The 20,521-nt window shown below is 38.3% G+C and overlaps 1 protein-coding gene across 1 annotated transcript; it reads left to right on the top strand.

Annotated features, from left to right (window-relative positions):
* Positions 1 to 1,140: 1,140 nt before the first annotated feature.
* Pdc (phosducin) lies at positions 1,141 to 5,577 on the top strand. The gene is made up of 3 exons (XM_050162935.1): positions 1,141 to 1,216; positions 2,710 to 2,861; positions 5,050 to 5,577. The coding sequence occupies exons 1-3, from the start codon at positions 1,156 to 1,158 to the stop codon at positions 5,575 to 5,577; spliced, it is 741 nt and encodes a 246-aa protein (XP_050018892.1). The 5' UTR covers positions 1,141 to 1,155.
* Positions 5,578 to 20,521: the final 14,944 nt, after the last annotated feature.

The raw sequence follows: 20,521 nt of genomic DNA, 5'->3' as shown, positions 1-20,521 counted from the left end.
AGCAATCGTTTCATCAAAACTTGGTCTTTAGCACTGAAAGATGTTTCAATGTTAAGTATTGATTGGGTCCCCTTTTTCCAAATGCTAAATCATACAGTGTGTTTTTTTCAAATCAATGGGGGAAAAATCATAGTTATTTTAATAAATTGTGTGATGGATAGCAGTAGGCTCCAAAGTCTAATTGCTTAGGTTAATATCCTTTACTAACCATGCATGACGAATAAGCAAAATTAGGCATCTTTCAGCTTTTACAGTAAAATGGGACTAATAAATGTCCTACCACATTTGGCTCTGAGAGCACTAAATGAGTTTGTCACATAAAGTAAATTCGTGTCCTGTAGTAAGTGGTCATAGTGTGGTGGTTTAAATAAAAAATGTCCCCATATGCTCATATATTTGAGTGTGTAGTCATCAGGGAATGGGTGGCACTATTTGAGAAAGATTAGAACAATTAGGAGGTGTGGCCTTGTTGGAGTAGGTGTGGCTTTGTTGGAAGTAGTGTGTCACTAGGAGTGGGTTTTGAGGTTTCAAACACCCATGCCAGGCCCAGGTTCTTTATTTCTCTGTCTACGGAGCAGGGTGCAGCTCTCAGCTACTGTTCCAACACCTGCCTGTGTGCTGACATGCTCCCAACCACAATGATAATGGACTGAACATCTGAAAGTGTAAGGGAGCCCTCAATTACACTTTCCATTGTAAGAGTTGCCTTGTTCATGGTGTCTCTTCACAGCAATAGAACAAACACTAAGACAGTAAGCATGTCATTAATTAGAATTTTTCACTTAATGAAATATTGGTGTATAGTTTTAAGAAATATTTTAACAAATAGTAATAAAATAAGGGATTCATTAATCACTAGTGTTCATGGAGTACCTAAACCCAAAATGAAAACATAAACCTTTAAGAGACAAACCATAAATTATAAAAACATCATTAACAATATATGCTAAATCAGTGTCCTCTTACAATGCAGACAGAAACATTCAAAACACTCTTTCCCACAGTGATAACCTTTAATCCACCTGGATGACATTAGGCGCTTATAATACATGCACCTGTATTTAAGGATGTATATGCTTGCATAGGTCTCCTAGAATTTATCTGTCTCATTGCTCTTTGTTCATCATACAGATTTCACCCAATCCAACTCATAACATGGAAGAAGCCACAAGCCAAAGCCTAGAGGAAGACTTTGAAGGACAGGCTACACACACAGGTAAGTAAAGTGCAGAGAAAGCATAATTATTAAAGTAAGATTAATTCTAGTAATATCTGCTGTTCTTATAGAGAATATGACTGAATTTCAGTAATATCTTCATCTACTCGGGAAGAATAATCCAAAAACATTTGACTAAATAAATTGACCTAAAGTGAAATGATCCAAGATTAGTTACGTGCTGTTTCAGTATCAAAGAGTTAGCGAGAACACAAATTATTGATCATTTCCTGCTACCCAGTTATCCAAGACTCCTCTATCTACAGTTTAAGTAAAGCCCTTTGTATTCTCCCACTCCTCCTTGTGTGTACATATATACATATGTGTGATCAAAAGTAAGTAATGCTTGATTTTAGCTTTTCGAATGTGAAAAAAAAAGAGTAAGAAAATAACATGTGTGCTCGAATGAAGTGGATTTCAATCTACCTCCAGAAAACCCAGAACATCATTTCATCAGGGGCATTTCTTAACTTGTTCAATTATATGTGGCTATTCATATACCACTACCTTAGTCTTAAGTACTATAATATACAATATGATATATAATGCGAGGGAGAAAAAATATACTCAAATGTAGAATATAATATTAATAAGAAGCAAAACTAAGTTTTGTATATATATACAAAGTATGTATGTATATATACAAAATATGTATGTATAGCTCATTTAATATTGCATGCTTTGAAGAAATTATGATCTTCAAAGCATTATCTCTCAAGAACCAAATATTAATTCCAAATAGGAAATTCATCTGTGTTGTTAAATAGCTGATTTTTGTCTGTGTTGTTAAAACAGGCAACTGAGCCTCACCCTTACAGCTTCCGATTCAGCAGATCTGAGCAGTGCCCATCATTAGAAAAATTAATTGCTGACACTGCACACATTTTTGTGTGGATGCGGCAGACCCTCACACATATAATGAAAGCCCTATACAGTTGGGTGATATCCCTGGCTCTCTACTTAAAACCCTTTGCAAGGAATGGGTCCTTCCTCTGATTCTTCAGCTCTGAGAAGGAATTGGCTGGTTATGTAGTGATAGTTGTTGCTTTAGTTTCCTTAACCGAAGTCAGATGCTGTTTTCCACGTGTTGGGTTTGGCTGCCATTGTTATTGTTGCTCCTCCAATAACTCCGGTTTCCCTTAACATTGTAGTACCAAAGCTCACTTATTCCAAACGTGTCTTTCTTATGTTGTGAGTGCTGCTTTTCTGAAATTCTGGTTGCTTTTATATATTCCAATTTTTAAATATTCTTACCTGTAAACTTCTGTAAATAGTACTGATCACATAATTTATATTGTCATTATGGATGTTTTAGAGAGATTCTGTGCCATGGTCTTTGCCATTTAGTAAAGTTAATCTTGGACATTACTTTTATGAACAAGTCAGGAAATACTTCTGATGCAGGAGATGACACATTTTCTCAAGGCAACTTTTAATTGTACAAACAGTCTTTTGATAATAAAGAGAAAAAATGCTTAAAATTTTTATTTCAGGACCCAAAGGAGTAATCAACGACTGGAGAAAGTTTAAATTAGAAAGTGAAGATAGCGATTCAATTCCACCCAGTAAGAAAGAGATCCTCAGGCAAATGTCTTCTCCTCAGAGCAGAGATGACAAAGACTCAAAAGAGAGAGTCGGCAGAAAGGTAAGAGAAGCAAAGAAGCGTGATTATAAGTTATGTATTTCCTAGTCTAATTCACTCAAGAGAATCACTTCAGAATATTGTGAAATGCTTTCAATGCAGTACACAGTGAAGCCCGCGACAAAGTATTCCGTACTATGAAATACATGTGGGAATCAGAGAATAAATTATAAATATATGAGCTATTGTAAAGGAAGCTTCGCAGTATGAGAAAAAAAATATAGAGCTTTAAACTATATAAGCTGCTACATTTTAAGGCAGCAAAGACACCGTGTGGGCTTTCACTCTTGGGTGTTTCTAAGCGCCTGAGTCTGCAGAGAAGTAAAGAGGCTATCTCAGTAGAGAACAATTATAGTTAGGAAGAGTGAGATTCCTTGGGAAGATAAAGGAAGGAGAGCAGCAGGAGCATCATTGTTTAAAGACAGCATTGCAGGAGTCTAGTTATGCATGTGTACACCTGTGTCATAGAGATAGAGTCAAAGACCTCTAAAATGTCGGTGGAGATTATTTGAATATTAAATTGGTAGAACATCAGTATTTTTACTTCATTTTTAAAACTTTTGGCAATTTTTAAATATCCATAAATAACATATATATATAAGATTTAAAAATTGCCAAAAGTTTATATATATATATATATAACAAGATTAATGGTAATAATAAGGAAGTCATAAAGAGATTTTCATTTGTGAGAGAAGTCACTCCAGCACATCACCTAAGCAGTTTATACTGATAGTATACTGAGTGAAGAGACCATGAACAGAGATATGCCTTGGCCCTTGGCCTCAGGCCATGGTAGGGATCTTCAGTCTGACACTGTGAGAGGCAGAAGGCAGAAATTGGTTCTCTCTCAGTGTAGATGAGACACCCACATTTTGAAACTGAGAAACTGTAAGAATGTCCTCATTTGTTTCAAACAGATCATGAAGGGAAAACAAATAAAAACGCTTTAAAAAATACTGTCAAATCTGAGATGCTATTATTAAAGGTTTTGTTCTGGTTAAACTTCAGAAATGTGCCTGTATGCTTAAGTATCTATGTCTCACGTATGAACAGAACAACTTCGAGTATGAATGCTCAAATATATCTTTAAATCAATATTCGTGAGGCTTGGTTGCCCAAACTAGCAGAACTATGATGGCAACTTAAGAATTATACAAAACATTTAATAATTTTAGGATTAAAAAATTAAATTGAGTCCATAAAACTGACAGAGAAAAATCGTTAAGCTAGAAAAGTGGTCTGGCTGTGGTGGCATAGGTGTATAATACCAACACTTGGGAGGTTGAGGTAGGAAGACCTTGATTTCCTACCGTACCAAAAGAAAGAAAAGAGAGAAAGGAAGGTGGAGAGGGGTAGATTGTTGGGGAGAAAGAATTGGGGATATTAGGAAAACAAACACACAAGGCAGAAGAAAGTAATAAAAAATAAACAGCAGCTGCGGTTCAAGGGTTACATGATGAAGATGCTACAGGTAACAATCCCCTTGAGACCCCCCCCAGCTTCCAGCTTCCAAGTTTCTGGGCCTCTCCACATCTTTCAGTGAACTGTATGACAATAGGCTGCGTCACTCCTTTGTGTCTTTTTTTCTTCTTGGTTGAGGGGAAGAGGTGATTAATTGTCTATCGACTATATTAATAATGGAGTCAACGTTATAAAAGGGTATTAAGGTAATTGGATGTTCTAATCACAAGAAAATGTAGCTGTTTTAGAAGATGTATAGTTCTCTGACTTTTGACTAAACCCAGTGGTTAAGAATAACCCAGAGGGCTTGTTAAAACACAGACAACTCAGCCTCACCCTGACAGGTTCTGATTCAGCAGTTCTGAGTGGCACCCATAATCAAAAAAAAAAAAAAAAAAATTGCAGACATTGAACACATTAATTAGAAAACAGATACTAGTTGACCAAATATGTAATACAAGCCCTAACAGTACTTGTTGCTATGAAAATAAAAGCAGGATAGAGAAAGAGGAGGGTCGAGTAAGGGCCCTTTTACAAATGATCAACCAAGTAACAAAAGTCAATGACCTTTGAGGCGACCCTTAAATGAGATGGCGATTTTAGCAGAAAAGTGGTCTAAGCAGAGAGGACAAGTCAAAACTTATAGACTTGAGAATAAGTTTGGTGCATCCAAGCACGAAACATTTCCGATTGAACTACCTGCATTGTTTCTTTCATGCACCCTCAGATGAGCATTCAAGAATATGAACTAATTCACCAAGACAAAGAAGATGAAAACAGCCTGCGCAAATACCGTAGACAGTGCATGCAGGATATGCATCAGAAGCTGAGTTTTGGGCCTAGATATGGGTTTGTGTATGAGCTGGAAACAGGGGAGCAGTTCCTGGAGACCATTGAAAAGGAGCAGAAGGTCACCACGATCGTGGTGACCATTTATGAAGACGGTGTGAAGGGCTGTGATGCACTCAACAGCAGCTTAGCCTGCCTTGCGGCGGAGTACCCAATGGTCAAGTTCTGTAAGATAAAAGCTTCTAATACCGGTGCTGGGGACCGCTTTTCCCCAGATGTTCTCCCCACCCTGCTTGTATACAAAGGTGGGGAACTCATCAGCAATTTTATTAGCGTTGCCGAACAGTTCGCCGAAGAATTTTTTGCTGGAGATGTGGAGTCTTTCCTAAATGAATATGGATTACTACCAGAAAGAGAGATGCATCACCTAGAGCAGACCAACATGGAAGATGAAGATGCTGAATAAGCATTCTCTGTGTCAGTATCTCATATCTGTCCTTTACACAGTGAACACTTGTTTTTGGTAGTATCTATATTCCTTTAGCAAACACTAAACAAGGCCATGGCTATCCAAATTTGGGGGAAAGATATTAAAATATGTTAATAGCATTTTAAGTATTAGATATCCAAGTTGAGATGATATTTTGCTGCAAAAAATATAGTTCTTAACAAATACTGAGCAAACAGAGGAGGTGGATAATGTCAATGTTATTTCACTTTAAAAATCCCCTTCAAGATACGTGTCAGCTTTTTTACTCCTTACTTTTTCCCTTGGCATTTTTATTTAGGATTTAGAAACTGAATACTACTTATGAACTGACTTATATGATAAGAATAAAATCATATGAAGAAACAAATATTCTGTGTAAAGTCTACTGTGAGTCAAGTATTATATTCTTAAGAACCTAAAAACTTCATAAAGCTCAAAATACAAAAATGGTTTCATATTTGTCTCTAATAACCTTAAATCTGCATTGAAAAGTATTGTTTTCATTTGTAAAACAATGCAACAAGATGAGAGAAGTAGAATTTCAACTTTTAGTTCTTTTGAAAACATTTGGAAGTTTGTCCAAAAAAAGCCAGACACTGATGGCACATGTCTTTATTTCCAGCAGAGGAGGCAGAAGCAGGCAAATCTCTGAGTTCAAGGCCAGCCTGGTCTACAGAGCGAGTTCCAGTCTAGTCTGGGCTACACAGAGAAACCCTATCTCACCCCTCACCAAGAAAAAAAAAAGGTAGAAAAGAAAATATTTGAAAGTTTGTTCTCCCACAAAAAGACATGGAAGTACAAAGTGAAACACAACATTGAAAGTATAAATACTTCAGTTAGCTGAGGAGGAAGGTGAAAAGTGTCTAAACCAGAGGCAAAAGGTAATGATGAGTGAGGATTGAAGCAACATGGCTGACAACGGAAGAAACGGTGAAGATGTATGTTCAGAGCAGGTTGAACAGTCCTCCCTGGCAGCCCATGCCGAAACGCACAAAGGCTCGAAGCTTTTGTCTCTAATCTTTTAAGTAACTAGCTGATAGCTTTTCTTTTTCCCCTTAACTTTCCCACCTCCACCCCTGACTCTAAACATTTCACCTCGCTCATTTCTCACGAGAAAACAGGCGTTATCCTATGCAAACTGCCTCATCTTTTTACCACCAGAACTGAGAAGGCAACTACAAATAAACCTGTTGACTGATGTCATGGAAGAAGAGTCCTCATGTGGTGTGAGAGTTCCTTCTGTCTATGTGTTGCTTTTATTGGTTAATGAGTAAAGAACTGGCTTGGCCTATAGTTTGGGGGGGGGGCTGTCAGAGGGACGCCATGAAGCCGCTGCCAGAGATAGACGTGCTGAAACTTTGCTGGTAGGCCATGACCTTGTGGTGATATACAGATTAATAGAAATGGGTTAAGTTAATATGTAAGACTTAGCTAATAAGAAGCTAGAGCTAATGGGCCAAGTAGTAATTTAATTAATACAGTTTCTGTGTGGTTATTTCGGTTCTGTGCAGCTGGGACTAACAAGCGGCTCCTCCAACACACATGGGTGTCTTTAGTCCGCCGACACACGGCTGTGCAGTACCCCCACTCATTCCTACAGTCGCAAAGAGTCCATGTGGGTGTCTCCTGTCAGCGGAGGCGGCTGTCCAGTACCCTCACTCATTACCACAGTTGTCAAGAGTCCACATGGCCTCTCCAGTCAGCCGATGCACGACTGTCCAGTACCCCCACTCATTCCAACAGTTGCAGAAGCTCTATTCTGGGATTACTCCCCTCCCCTCTGCATTGCCTGCTGCTTTTTTCTAAGTTTGGCTTTGATGTATTTTTAAACTACCCACTCTTCAAAGTGTGTCCACCTACAGCTTAACGTTTTAACCTACCACTCCTATCTCCGGTGTTCTTTAAAATCATGACTCCCAAAGGAAGTATCTAAAACTAGAAAGTCAGGTGCGATGCCGCACCTAGCCCTCAGGAGGCTGAGGCAGGGGCCTGGGTGTTCAAGGGCAGTCTGTGTACAAAGCAAAAACAAAAGCAAAACAAAAATTATGAAAAAAAAAACAGGGTCTTCATGTGATATATTTAAAAACCTAAAACCTCAATGGAACAGCCATAGATTGGCATTAATTCCATGGACTGGAAGAACGTCTTAAAGAATGGTGGCGAGATGGTGAGGAAGGACAGTCAAATAGCTCAAAAGACGATAGTTTAAGAAAAAGGTGTAAACTCTGCTCAGTTAGTAGCCACTCTTAGCGGCAGAAGAAGCAAGTTTGCAGGCTAGAGGACGAAAGAAAGGCTAACCAGTGAAAGAAAACACCTACCTACAAGGAAAAAAAAAACAGTAAAAATGACTACTACTTTCCTACACAGAGAAAGCTCTACTCCTGTTAGAAGCAAACCACCATGCTCTAATTTAAAATAAACAGATAGCAAGCTTAAGCAGGACTAAGCCCGGGGAATGTCTTTAACCCATCATTGCCAAAAGGAAAGTAACTAGGTGGTACCGACAGAGATTGACTGATGCTAGCAACCACTCTCAAAATAAGACCAGGTGACTAATGGGTGCCAGGTGAGGCTTTGATCATATAACACTCATCGGGGAGTCACACAAAAGGCAGGATTTGACTAGAACGCTTGAAGTCTGCTGTTGCAGAAATGCTGCAATACCAGCGCCTTCATGCGAACACTTCATCTGCTGTTCAATTCCGTAGGAGAAGAGATCATGTAAAAATAGACTCCTTTTTTTTCTTTGAGAATTTCAACATTGTGTTTTGATCATATTTGCTCCCACCTCCTCCTTAAGCCCTCTCAGATCCACCCCAGAGATCATTTTGGGGCTCAGTAAAGAAAGAGTTTTAAGTTACGAGGTTTAAAATGTTCTACCATGTCACTTAACTACTCAAATGATAATTGTATTAGATTCAAGAGAGAACTTGCATTTTCTCTAAGGATAGACAAATTTATAAGGAATAGCAAATTTGAATTATAAATTGAAAGGCTTATTTATTCATTTGTTCATAAAACATTACTGATACTCTGCAATGTCCACTCTGGGTCCTTGAGAGCAAGACATGTAAAGGTAAGGAAAACAAGCATTACACAAGAAACAGTGGATAACTGTTTATGGCGTTGTATCTCCATGTCTCTGCTGTGATGGTGGTGACTCCATTGGGCAACATAGCAAACTTCTCGGTCTGAATCCTCCCGCTCATTTTGTGAGTTTGAACACACTGATTAATCTCTCTTAAGATCTGTCAAACACAGATCTTGACAGTAGCTATTCAGAGAGTTACTATGATATAAAAATGATTAAATCATGTAAATTAATTAAGAGTGCCTAATATACAAATATTACTCAAATGTTACTTATTAATAAATAAACAGCAAGTAAAATCATTCATATACTACACAGATTTAAAAGCATAAAATTGTAGACACATGCACACACATAAGCTAATTCATAAAGATGTTAGATGCAGTGAATCCATATCAAACATGCCACTCACATTCTTGTACAAATGAATCCACTAAACAGCTTACATACAATATTTAAATCAAAAGAGAAGAGTCCTTTAGATTTCCAGGTAGTGAAAGGCAGGTAAGTGACTCCAACAAAATGGCCAACCGCTGTACACATTGGATTCTACAGCTCATCTTCCACGCTTTGGGGCATACTGGAAGCTGACGACCATTCTCAAATTGAAATTCTTTCTCTACCAAGTGCTCAAGAACCATACTCTCTCGGTCTTATCTTGTAGCCTTTCTTCCTTTCTTCCTGGATAGCTCCCCCATTGTCTCTTTGGATTCTATTATTCATCCTGATGTCTGCTCCTATGTCACAATTTCCGAAATTCACTCTTATTTGCATTTCTGTGGAGATTTGCCGTACACACTAAAAGACAGTTAGCAGCACCCTTGACCTTTCCCAGAGAGCTGCTAGTGCATCCTTCCTCTAATTGCAACCAAAAATTACAACTTTCTTTCTTTTTTCTTCTCTCTCTCTCTCTCTCTCTCTCTCTCTCTCTCTCTCTCTCTCTCTTTGAGGCAAGGTTTCTCTGTAGCTTTGGAGCCTGTCCTTCTATACTGGAACTAGCTCTTGCAGACCAAGATGACCTCAAACTCATAGAGATCTGCCTGTCTCTTCCCAAGTATTGGGATTAAAGGCACGTGTCACCACCACCCAGAAAGAAAAACTTTCTTTAGACATTGTCAAGCGTTCTCTAGAAGGAAGCAATAATGCCCATTTGAAAATAACTCACCATGATATAGAAAAGATATCTTCTGCCTCCAGCTTTCTTATATTGGTGGAAATTTAATTTACTATAATTTGTCACAAGAACCCCTGTGATCATTTCCTAACTGGACTTCACAACTACCAATCTTCAAGTTGATATAGACGGCTGAACAAAAAACTATGCAGCTAAGTAAACTGCAAGGTTAATGGGGTGTGCTGCTGAAAGTCTTCTTGGGACACCTATGGTATAAAGAAGAATAATCGGGTTTGTGGGGTGCTTTAAATTAGATTCTGTATCTTGGGATACAAGTATTTTTTGATGACCCATAATGTCTGGAAGTGAAGTAGCTATATCTAAATAGTGTACCTTCCAATAGTGAAACAAGTAGTTCTCTTAGTAAGTGGAAACTCAGCAGCAACATTTCTCTAGGTGATTTTTAAGAGCGTTATTTTTAACTAAAAGTTTCAAATCTGAAAAGAGAATTAGAGGCACATTTGGGGCTAGAGGAAGCAGCAAAATAACTCAGTGAGTTTTTACTCTCTTACCATGGAAGCTTTGTGGTGTCCAGAATCCACATTTAAAAGCCTAACACTGTGATACACATATATAATCCTAGAACTGCGGAACACATAAGCAGAATTGACAGGAAAAACCCTTCCTCAACAAGATGAAAGGAGAGAACAAACTACTAAATGGTGTGAAAAGTCCTTCTGTATATGTGCTGCTTTTATTGGTTAATGAATAAAGAAGCTGCTTTTCGGACAATGGCTTAACAGAATATAGCCTGGCTGGAAGAGATATATATAGAGAGAGTAGGCAGAGTCAATGAGAAGCCATGTAGCACTGCCAGAGACAGATGCTGGGGACAGAACTTGGAACTTGACCTGGTAAGCCACAGCCACATGGCTATACACAGATTAATGGTGAGCTAGTTTAGGATGTAAGAGCTAGCCAATGAGAAGCTAGAGCTAATAGACCAAGCAGTGATTTAATTAATACAGTTTCTGTGTGGTTATTTCCAGTTGGGGCGTCTGGGAGCCTCCTCCAACAACTGAAAGTTGACCTCTGACCTCCATATGCATTCATATGCCAAGATACATATACATGTGCATGTGTGTATGCACATGTGTGTGCACGCATGCACATGCATGCTAAATAAGTAAAGAGAAATGAATAAAAAAATTTAAGCACAATATTTGCATAAAGATATGCAGGTTTTATGAAAAGATGGTATGGTGTTTGTGCCTGGAAGCCCAGAACTTGAGTAGCTGACGTAGGAGATACTCAAATAATAACTGTACTAGTGTTGGGTAAGAAGAGATAGGAAGATCATGGCTAGTCTGAGCTAAATAGTGTTTTAAACAACAAAACAAATGCAAAATTTGTTATTTTATAACATTGAACTTGAAAAACTGATATTATCAAATTTTAAATACATATAAAATATTTCCATAGACATACAAATATAATAATCATTTTAGTTTTCAAGTTTCCTGCTATTTCAACAGTTCTTGTGTCTTTAGAGAAGAAAAAAACCTGAATTTAAGAGTAGACAAATTTGTCACAAGCAATTGTTTTCCCTGTTATGAAAATAAAGCATTCTGTGAAAAGTAAAATATTAAATTCCTGTAACATAATCGTTAACTATTATATAAATTCATAATTCCTGTGGAAGTTACAATACCATTTGTGCTGTGAAACAGTGGTCTCTTTGGAAGCCCCAAAGTTAGCATAGCCAACTTTGTAGTATGTCACCATAGAAAGATGCTCTTGAACACACGATGTTGTAACTCTCCATAAAAACATCAAAGCTCATCCTGCACTAATGACCTTTTTGTTGCTGTGATAAAACACAGAGACCAAGGCAACTTACAAAAGAAAGAGCTTATCTGAGCTTTCAGTTCCAGTGGGAGAGGAGTCCATGATGGCAGAGCATAAGAGTGGCAGCCTGGACTAGAAGCTGATTGCTTACATCTTCATCAGAAAGCCTAAAGTTGAGAGATTAAATTGGGAGTGGAGGAGACTTTGAAACCTAAGGCCTGTCCCCAGTGACATTCTTCAAAGTTCCATCGAGGCCACACCTGCTAAACCTACCTAAACAGCACCACCTATTGGAGAGCAAGTGTTCGGATATCCACAACTATGGAGCAGATCCTCAGACAAATCACCATGTTGAAAATGCACTGATTACATCTAATGTGATAAAGCCCACATCTTAGGAACACAATATAGTGAGATTAAATGGCTGGATGTAATTCAGCTGACATTCAAGTCAGTATGCTGCTGCGGCATGCTAGCCAAGGCTGAAAAAATTCAAAACTAAAAATTCAAAGCCAGACTTGTAGTGAATTTATATCACCTCTGCACCATTATAAGCCAAAGTACAAAACAAAACAAATGTCAAACTATTAGGAAGTAGGAAGGCTACACAGCTTCACATGCATCATGGTATTTAAAGACTTGCAAGAACATATGGAGTAGAATGCTGTTTATAATATATTCTGCTCAGGGATAAGGACATGGAAGAGTTAGATTTTACTATCTTTCTTACATTCATATAGCTAACAAGATATAAAGCCTAACCTTAGCCTTGAGTCTATTAGTTTTAGCTCCCATGCTTTTTCCATTAGACAATATTATTTACCTGAAAGTTACCAACACGTTACAAACCACATTCATATTTCTATAAAATATGTCTTGATATTGTTCAGGTGTGTGCGGCAGTTCTGAAGAAAAATAGAAGGAAGAGGAGGAGTCCTGGAATCAGAGAATGCTTCAGCCCAAAACTCTATTAACTACTGTAGTGGGTACCGTTCTGAAGGAGAAAACAGTGAAGAAAATGGTGACCTAGGGTTTCAGTTACCTGTTTTCATTATTCTAGCCAGAGCGTTAAGTCAACAGCTTTTATGAATCCTTGAGACTTGTGGCTGTATAAACTATAAAATCCTGTTTGCCTTTCAGGCTTTGTTTGGGTTTTTTCTTTGTTAGTCTGTTCTGCCATACTATGTAAGAAAATGCTCCAAAAGTGAGTTTTTCATAAAAATCAGCTATGTTTAATCAGTCTGTATTATATCTCACAGTACCCATTCTTTAGTCTCAATTCTTGAATTCATAGAAGCTTACATTTAAGCAAGTTTATTGAAAACTAATAATTAATTGAAAGGTTGTTTATTCAGCATTGACAACACATAATTAGCTCTCCTACAGGGTTCCTGCTGAAGCAAACTAGATTTATGTTTAGTAATGATAATCACAAGTGAAATTAAATATGCTGACTAACTTGAATAACAAAGACTTATAAAAGAAACTGTGCGAGTCCTCATAGAAGTTACAAAGAATAAGCTATGGCTCTATATTATATTTCACTTTTATCAAACGACAATTGCAGGTTTTGGAGAGATGCTTCACCAATTAAGAGCCCTTGTTGCTATGGCAAAGGCCTTTGCGTTTGGTTTCCAGCACCCACTTAGTGACTCACAACTATCCTAAATTCTAACTCCATTAATGGTACCCCTTTCAGGTCTCTGCAGAAGCACACAGAGTGCACACACATGCATGCTGTCAAACAAGCACATAAAATAAAAATTTTAAATCTTTTTTTTTAAAAAATTATACTTGTGCATGTTGGGCTGCAGACATAGTCAGTCATTAAAGGCTCGGCTTTTCTACAGGACATGACTTCAGTTCCTTGGATACACAAGTCAAATACTCCCGCTCTAGCTTCCCTTAAAAGGGGCTGGAAAGGCACAGCACATAAGTGAGTAGGCTGCTCTTGCATAGGATCTGAGTTCAGTTCCCAGCACCCATATCTGTAACTGCAGCTTCAAGGGATCCATACCCATGGCACCTGGTCTCCTGGACACCTGCACTCGCATACAGACATACGTACTGCAGATATCAAGTTTATTAATACATTCTTCTTCAATTTCTTTTCTTTATTCAAGCATTTCAAGAGAAAGGAGCTTTGTGAAATTTTAAGTTGTGGTTGTTGTTGTTGTTGGGGGTGGTGCTGGCACAAAATCAGGGGAACTTTTAAACTCTCTTTGGCTCTTGCTGAAGGAAAAGCAGTGTGCATTGTCGTCTATTTGGAACCAGAGTTATTTACTATTATGATCACTTCCACAGTGAAAGCTTTAAGCAGGAATAATTCTAAACATAGTAACAGTGACAAAACACGAATGATTTAAATTTACTACATTAAAGGCCCATAATGTCTAATTGAATTTCACAAAAATTCCAGGTTAATTTCAAAAGAAATTAACTTAATGCTTAAAGTAGAACATAAAACAATGCAAAGTGTATATAAAGCGAATAACAGTTTTTAAAAGCAATTATCACTATGCTAAGATAAACAACCTTAAAGAGAAAAAGTATTATTGAATATAGAAAAGACCATCTCAATGATTGTTATTAGAAATAATGATAAAATGGCACAAGAAACCTAGGACTACAACAATTTTATACATGCATATACTTAATGAAATGTCATAGAATTTACACAGTGAACATTAACTGAGCTTTAATTATTGACTGCTGATCCACTGAAGCCAGCTGGCTCTCCATTCTGCAACCATGCCTTCCCTCAAACTACACATCATTACAAGTTCTTCCTTCCTTAAATTGCTTGTTGCTAGGTATTTTATCACAGTAATGGGGAAAGCAGCTAACATAAATTCAGTGCTGTTAAGTGGTGCTACTGCTGTGATAAACCCAACTGCATGTCACTTGGGCCTTTGCAACTGGTTAACAAGAGCAACGTGAAAGAGTTTGGAACTTTGGGTTAAAAAAGTCCTTGAATGCTGCAAGAAGGCATTCTATTTTGCTTGCTGTGATAAATACCATGATGAAAAGCAACTTGGAAGAAAGGGAATTATTTGACTTACATTTCCAGATCAAAATCCGTCACTCAGAAATGTTATGATAGGAACTCTAACAGAAACTGAAGCAGAAACCAAAGGGGTAGTTTACTGACTTGCTCCCTCTGAATCTCACGCATCCAACTTTCTTATGCAACTCATACCCATTTTCCTGAGTGATACGGGATGCCCTCTGTATGCTGTGAAAATGTCTTATTACCATTGGTTAATAAAGAAGCAGATTTGGTCAATAGCAAGGCAGAATATAGCTAGGCAGGAAATTCAAGCAGCAACAGGAAAAAGAAGACAGAGTCAGGGAAACACCAGCAGCTGCCAGAGAAGCAAGACATAAGGTAATACCATGGCCATGGGGCAATACATAGATTAATAAAAATGGGTTAATTTAAAATGTAAGAGCTAGTTAGTAATAAGCCTGAGTCATTGGCCAAACAATTTGTAATTAATATTAAGTCTCTGGGTGGATATTTGGGAACTGGTGGGCAGGAGAGAAACTTCCAGTTACACCTAGACACCAGTGACACAGTGGAACAGGCTCTCCCACATCAATCAACAATCAGGACAATTCAGGCCAATCTGATAGAGGCAAATTTTCACTTAATGCTTCCTCTTCCCAGATGATTCTAGGCTTTATCAACTAGACAATAGAAACTATCCAGTGCACAAAGCTTAGTGAGCTATTCTGGTAGAACTTTTGGAATTCCAGAAACTGGAATAAATGTGGGCTTGGGCGTCTGGCTTCTGAGAGGAACAAGACTCTCTTGGGAACCAGGGTAGCGGTCATCTAAGTTACATTCTGGCAAAGAATCTAGCTGCATTCTGCCTGTGTCCTGAGAACTGAAGCGAGACTGAATATGATAGAGTAATGTGTTTAGTGGACGAAATTTCAAGGCAGGAAGCATCCAGGATGTGGCATGGTTACTGATTACCACTCTTATCCAGGTGAAAAAGATCACTGAGTGTTGCAGAATGGGGAAAAGAAAGCAGTTTGTCTCAAAGAGGCCACAGGCCAATTTAAAGTTATGACTAAAAAGAAGCTGCAGTTTTTAAAGAGAAGCCTCCTGCTCTGCAGGCACATAGGGAAAGTGCTGGAGAGCAGGACCCCGTCCATCAAAGGCTCCACTTTGTCAAATGCAAACTCATTTGAAAGAAGAGAGACTAACCTCAGAACACCAAAGGGGTTCCTTACTTTTAGGAAAAGATTTTTTAGGCAAGAGTTTCCCCAGGGTCAGCACACAAGAGCAGCTACAGCTATGGTCCAAGTGGGCCATCGTCTATTTTGAGCTGGTAACAGAATTTCATAGTGTTGTCTACATGGTACTGGTTTTGTAAGCATGAAAAATATTGCATGTACTCTGGCTCTATGGTTCCGGGAAGTCTATGAGGTCAAGCAACACATGAAAGGTTTAGAGATAGCGTAAGAGACCCTTAGAGTGAAGGTAAAGCATCAATTGGAAAGAAGGGCCCAAAATGTTTGAGAGGTCAGTCCCATGGACATCCACCACAGAAAGCTGCATACATGGAATGGAGAGCCAGACCATGAAAGACTTATGCTAGAGGTGGGGAAGCAAGGGCTACCTGGGTCCTTTGGAGCTAAGATGCTTTTATCAGGAGTCCAAAATGCCAGATATGGAGCTAGAAGATTTACTGTTTCCTCTGGATTTCTGTCTTGCTTTGGCTCAATCTTTTTGCTCCCATTCTCCCATTTAGAACAGGAATGCTTACTTTGGGCATTTTATATTGGAAATAAGTAGTTTCCCCGTGATTCTATAAAATCTCGCAGTTAAGAGATTGATTTGGTCCTTGGAAGAGACTTTAGGCATTTAAATAGTTTGGGGAATGCTATTTATTAAAAAAAAAAAAACTTGGAAAGTTGGGATGAATGCATTTCACATCACAAAATGGCCATGAACCAATGGGAGCTATGGGTGAAATGTTATATGGGTGAATGTGAAATGTCTGTCACATGCTCATGTTTGAACACGTGCTCAGGTTGATGGCACCATGGGAGAAAGCCGTAGAACCCTTAGGATGTGGATCTGTAACTGGGCTTGTGACTTTATAGCTTGACCTGTGTCCTGGTCACTCTGCTTTGTGACTGAAGATACAATGAGCCAGCTGGTCTCCTACTTCTGCTGTGTCTTTCCTGCCATGATAGACTGTGCCTCCTCAAACTGTAAGCCAGAATAAATTCTTCCTTCTGGAAATTACATTGTGTCAGTTAGTTTGTCACAGCAATGAAGAAAGTAAGTAGGATAGTAGATAAAATAAGAATATAATAAATATGCAAAATACTCCTTGTTTCTTATAAAAAATAATTGATATAAGAGTAAGTGATAATTCATCATCAGAGATTTTAGTACATTTTTTCAATATTTACTAGAAAAAATACCAAATATCAGGCTCAGAACACAACCTACTTTTGCAAGTCATGTGTCCCACACAAATGATAATTGTATAACAAGGTTCATCTAAGATTGTTGTCTATATATAATCCTGTAACAAACAGTTCATGAAGTAAGCAGTTTCTTCCCACAATATACAAGGAAGATTCTCAAAGATAAATTAGGAAACTATAGGAACAAATTTTAGAACTATAATACAATAAGTACCAACAATTTTACTTTTAATATCCAATCCACAGACTCCCTTAAATAATGGCTTTTTATAGGAATACCAAACTCTTAAAACTAAAATATAATGAGATTCTTTGTAATGAAACATCAGACATGAAAAACTGTACTAATAGAAACATAAATTAAAAGGCATAGAGAAATAGATCAGTGGTAGAGCCCATCAACACAACAAACAAATTATAAAATCAAAGGACAATAAATTATATGAGTATCTAACCCAGAAGTTAAGAAATATGGTAAAGCTTAAGGTAAAATAATGAGAAAGCAAGTAAGATTGGAAATCAATGGAATATAAATTCTCTTTATAAAGTTTCCATTTACAATAGATGGTTATCAACACAGAGATTCACAACTGGCCAAGATGAAGAGAATAAATACTGCAGAATGCTCAGCGCTACGTAGAATGTATATACTGCATCATCTCCACTAAAGACTGAGGGATGCTTGCAAAAGAGGGAGCAGCAAGAGTGTAACATAAAACAGTGTCTTTAGGACACAGCAGGGCAGCTGCATATGTGAACTCAGTGGTTGCAACAATAGCCACAAAACCTATGCAAGCCCAAGACAGAAAATCCCAGCATGGTGGTGGGAATTAGACACACAATACCATCCCTAGCTGGGACTAATGGCAATTGTTAGCTGCTAGGAGAAGGAGAAGCAGCTTTCTTTAAGAGCACAGCCTCTGGTAAGTTATAATGTGTGAGTGAGTGGAAGGCCATACATACTAGAATATTGGGGCAGCTCAAATTGGACTTGATAGGTTTTTAGAAAAAACAAACAAACAAACAAAAAAAACCCCACAAAGTTTGGTGAGTAGAGAAGTGTAGGGCCCTGGTCTCCCTTATTCCTGGAGTACATTCTCTGGGACAGTTTATGATCAGCTAACTAAGCTTCCTGTGTGTTCCTGTGCTATCCCTGCCCTGCCTGGATGATTAGCCACAGGGAATCTTCTCCATTGTTAATATGGTAATTTCCCACCTGCCTGGGTGGAGATCCTTGTGCTGCAGTTAGGTAGATAAGGACTCCCCCAATGCTGAATAAACTGGCATTCGGCTGATCTCCTTTCGAATGACCCTGGCCTCTCTGTGTGTTCTTTTCAATCTCCAGACTCGTGTTCAGTACAGGGGCAGGTGAACTGTACCGAGGGTGTAACACAAAATCCGGTGTTACAGAGAAGGGGTATGGATATAGTAAGAGTTGGGACAGTGGGGGGTGAATATGAAATACATTGTACAAACTCTCAGAGAACTAACGAATTATTTTAAAGAACCCAAAATATGAGAAGCTGGTCCTTTAAAAAGACCGACAGGATATTAGAATAGCATGTGGAAGAAGCATAAACAGACAAGAGAAATCTTTGAAAATGTATGTACAGAGCTAAGAAATAAAGCATAGGGATTGGTCAGAGAAATGGCTCAATGGTTAAAAAGCACTGGCTCTTCTTCCAGAAGACCATATGGCAGTTCACAAATGTCTGTAACTCCAGTCCCAGGGCCCTCTTCTGGCCTCCACAGGTACTGCACTCATGTGATGCACAGACACACATGCACCCTAAACACAGAAAAAACAATCAATTTTAAAAATAATTATGTACAAATTCCTGAAAATATAACTAATAATAATATTCTTCTTCATCCTCCTTCTCTTATTTTTCCTTTCTTTCTCCCCTGCTTTCTCCTGCTCTTTCTTCTTGACATTTTTGAGACTGAGTCTCTAACTATATGACCCAGGATAGCCTAAGGCTTCAGTAGTTCAGACTGGCCAGAAATTTGCTTTAGAGTTCAGGCTAGTCTATAAACTCCCAGTCTTCCCAATTCCTCCTCCTAAATGCTGAGATTACAGGTATTTGTCATAATTATGAAAAATTAATAAAATCTTAATAAGCAAACCAGATAGACAGTGAGAGAATGAAAAATTAAAGAGTATTATTCTCATCATTTAATACTTATCAGTGTAGATACAAAACTGAATAAAATATCATCAACTCTAACAGTGTATGTAAAAGATAAAATATGAACAAGTTGTGTTTATCCCTGGAATGTGCTTAGCTATATGAGGGTCATAGCTATAGTTGATGTTCCTCCAGTGGCCTGATGACACCTTTTCTGTCTCTGAACTGTACCAAAGCTTGTTGTATTACAGTGGCTGCTCACGTCAGTCATGTTAACCAGAACTTTCTTACCATTAATCCCAGAATGCAACCTACTCAAAAAACAAGCAAACAAACAAAACAAAAAACCCTGAAGCTAAATTTACCATAATTCCAAGCATTCACTCATTAGTCAAAATCTAAAATTAGCACTCACTAACTTCTGCTCACTGCCCAGGGATTCTCCATCAAAATCCTCCTCTGTACCATCATGCTTGCAATCTGTGCTTTCTTGCTCTTTAAAATCAATACACTTCCCTTCCCTTTCTTTTCTTTCCTTTCCTTTTTCTTTTCTTTTCTTTTTCGAGACAGGGTTTCCCTGTAGCTTTGGGGCCCTTCCTGGAACTAGCTCTTGTAGACCAGGCTGGCCTCGAACTCACAGAGATCCACCTGTCTGCCTCCCGAGTGCTGGGATTAAAGGCATGTGCCACCACCACCCAGCCTTACTTCCTTTTATTTCTAACTATTTTTTTCTTTAAACACCTCCTTCTCATATTTGGCATAATGGATACCCATTCTTCAGGGTATCCTTTTTTTTTTATCGTGTTGAAGGGTTATCTATTATTTAATGATCATCATTTGGTACTTCCCCTTATCTCACACTCATCATCACTTAATTCAATAAACATCTTTATCTTTTAGGCATAAGTAACTAGTGTGTGGTACTCTTGTCCTATCTTTGTAACTCGACTATCAGCTCACTAATCATTTCCCTCACATACGAGAAACTGGACACGTGTTTTCAGAGTCTTCCTTTATACTTCAAGTTCTATCACTATGTTGGGTGTTATCATTCCAAAAGACAGCTGCCGCGGACCGTCCCTCTCGGAGACCACCACCCACGGGAGACCAGGGTGAAGGATAGGATAGTCAGGATACGATGCAAGGGAAATGACAGACAGACACACTGTGTAGTGAAAATCTGCTGCAACTTTACTTCTGTAAAGCTTCAGTTTTTGTACAAAACAGATCAAAGAACTTGGCAGGTTCATTACATCACCCCACTCAGGGTTCCAGACATAAATCAAG

The sequence above is a fragment of the Alexandromys fortis genome, unplaced genomic scaffold (assembly GCF_014885135.2).
Source record: "Alexandromys fortis isolate MF-2015 unplaced genomic scaffold, M_Fortis_MF-2015_v1.1 scaffold_126, whole genome shotgun sequence".
NCBI classification, from domain to species: Eukaryota; Metazoa; Chordata; class Mammalia; order Rodentia; family Cricetidae; genus Alexandromys; species Alexandromys fortis.
This window is presented reverse-complemented; position numbering and strand designations above follow the sequence as displayed.

Coding starts and splice junctions, on each gene's coding strand:
- Pdc (XM_050162935.1), top strand. CDS start 1,156: ATGGAAGAAGCCACAAGCCAAAGCCTAGAGGAAGACTTTGAAGGACAG. Junction 1,217..2,709: donor AGGACAGGCTACACACACAG/GTAAGTAAAGTG, acceptor TTTTTATTTCAG/GACCCAAAGGAGTAATCAAC. Junction 2,862..5,049: donor AAGAGAGAGTCGGCAGAAAG/GTAAGAGAAGCA, acceptor ATGCACCCTCAG/ATGAGCATTCAAGAATATGA.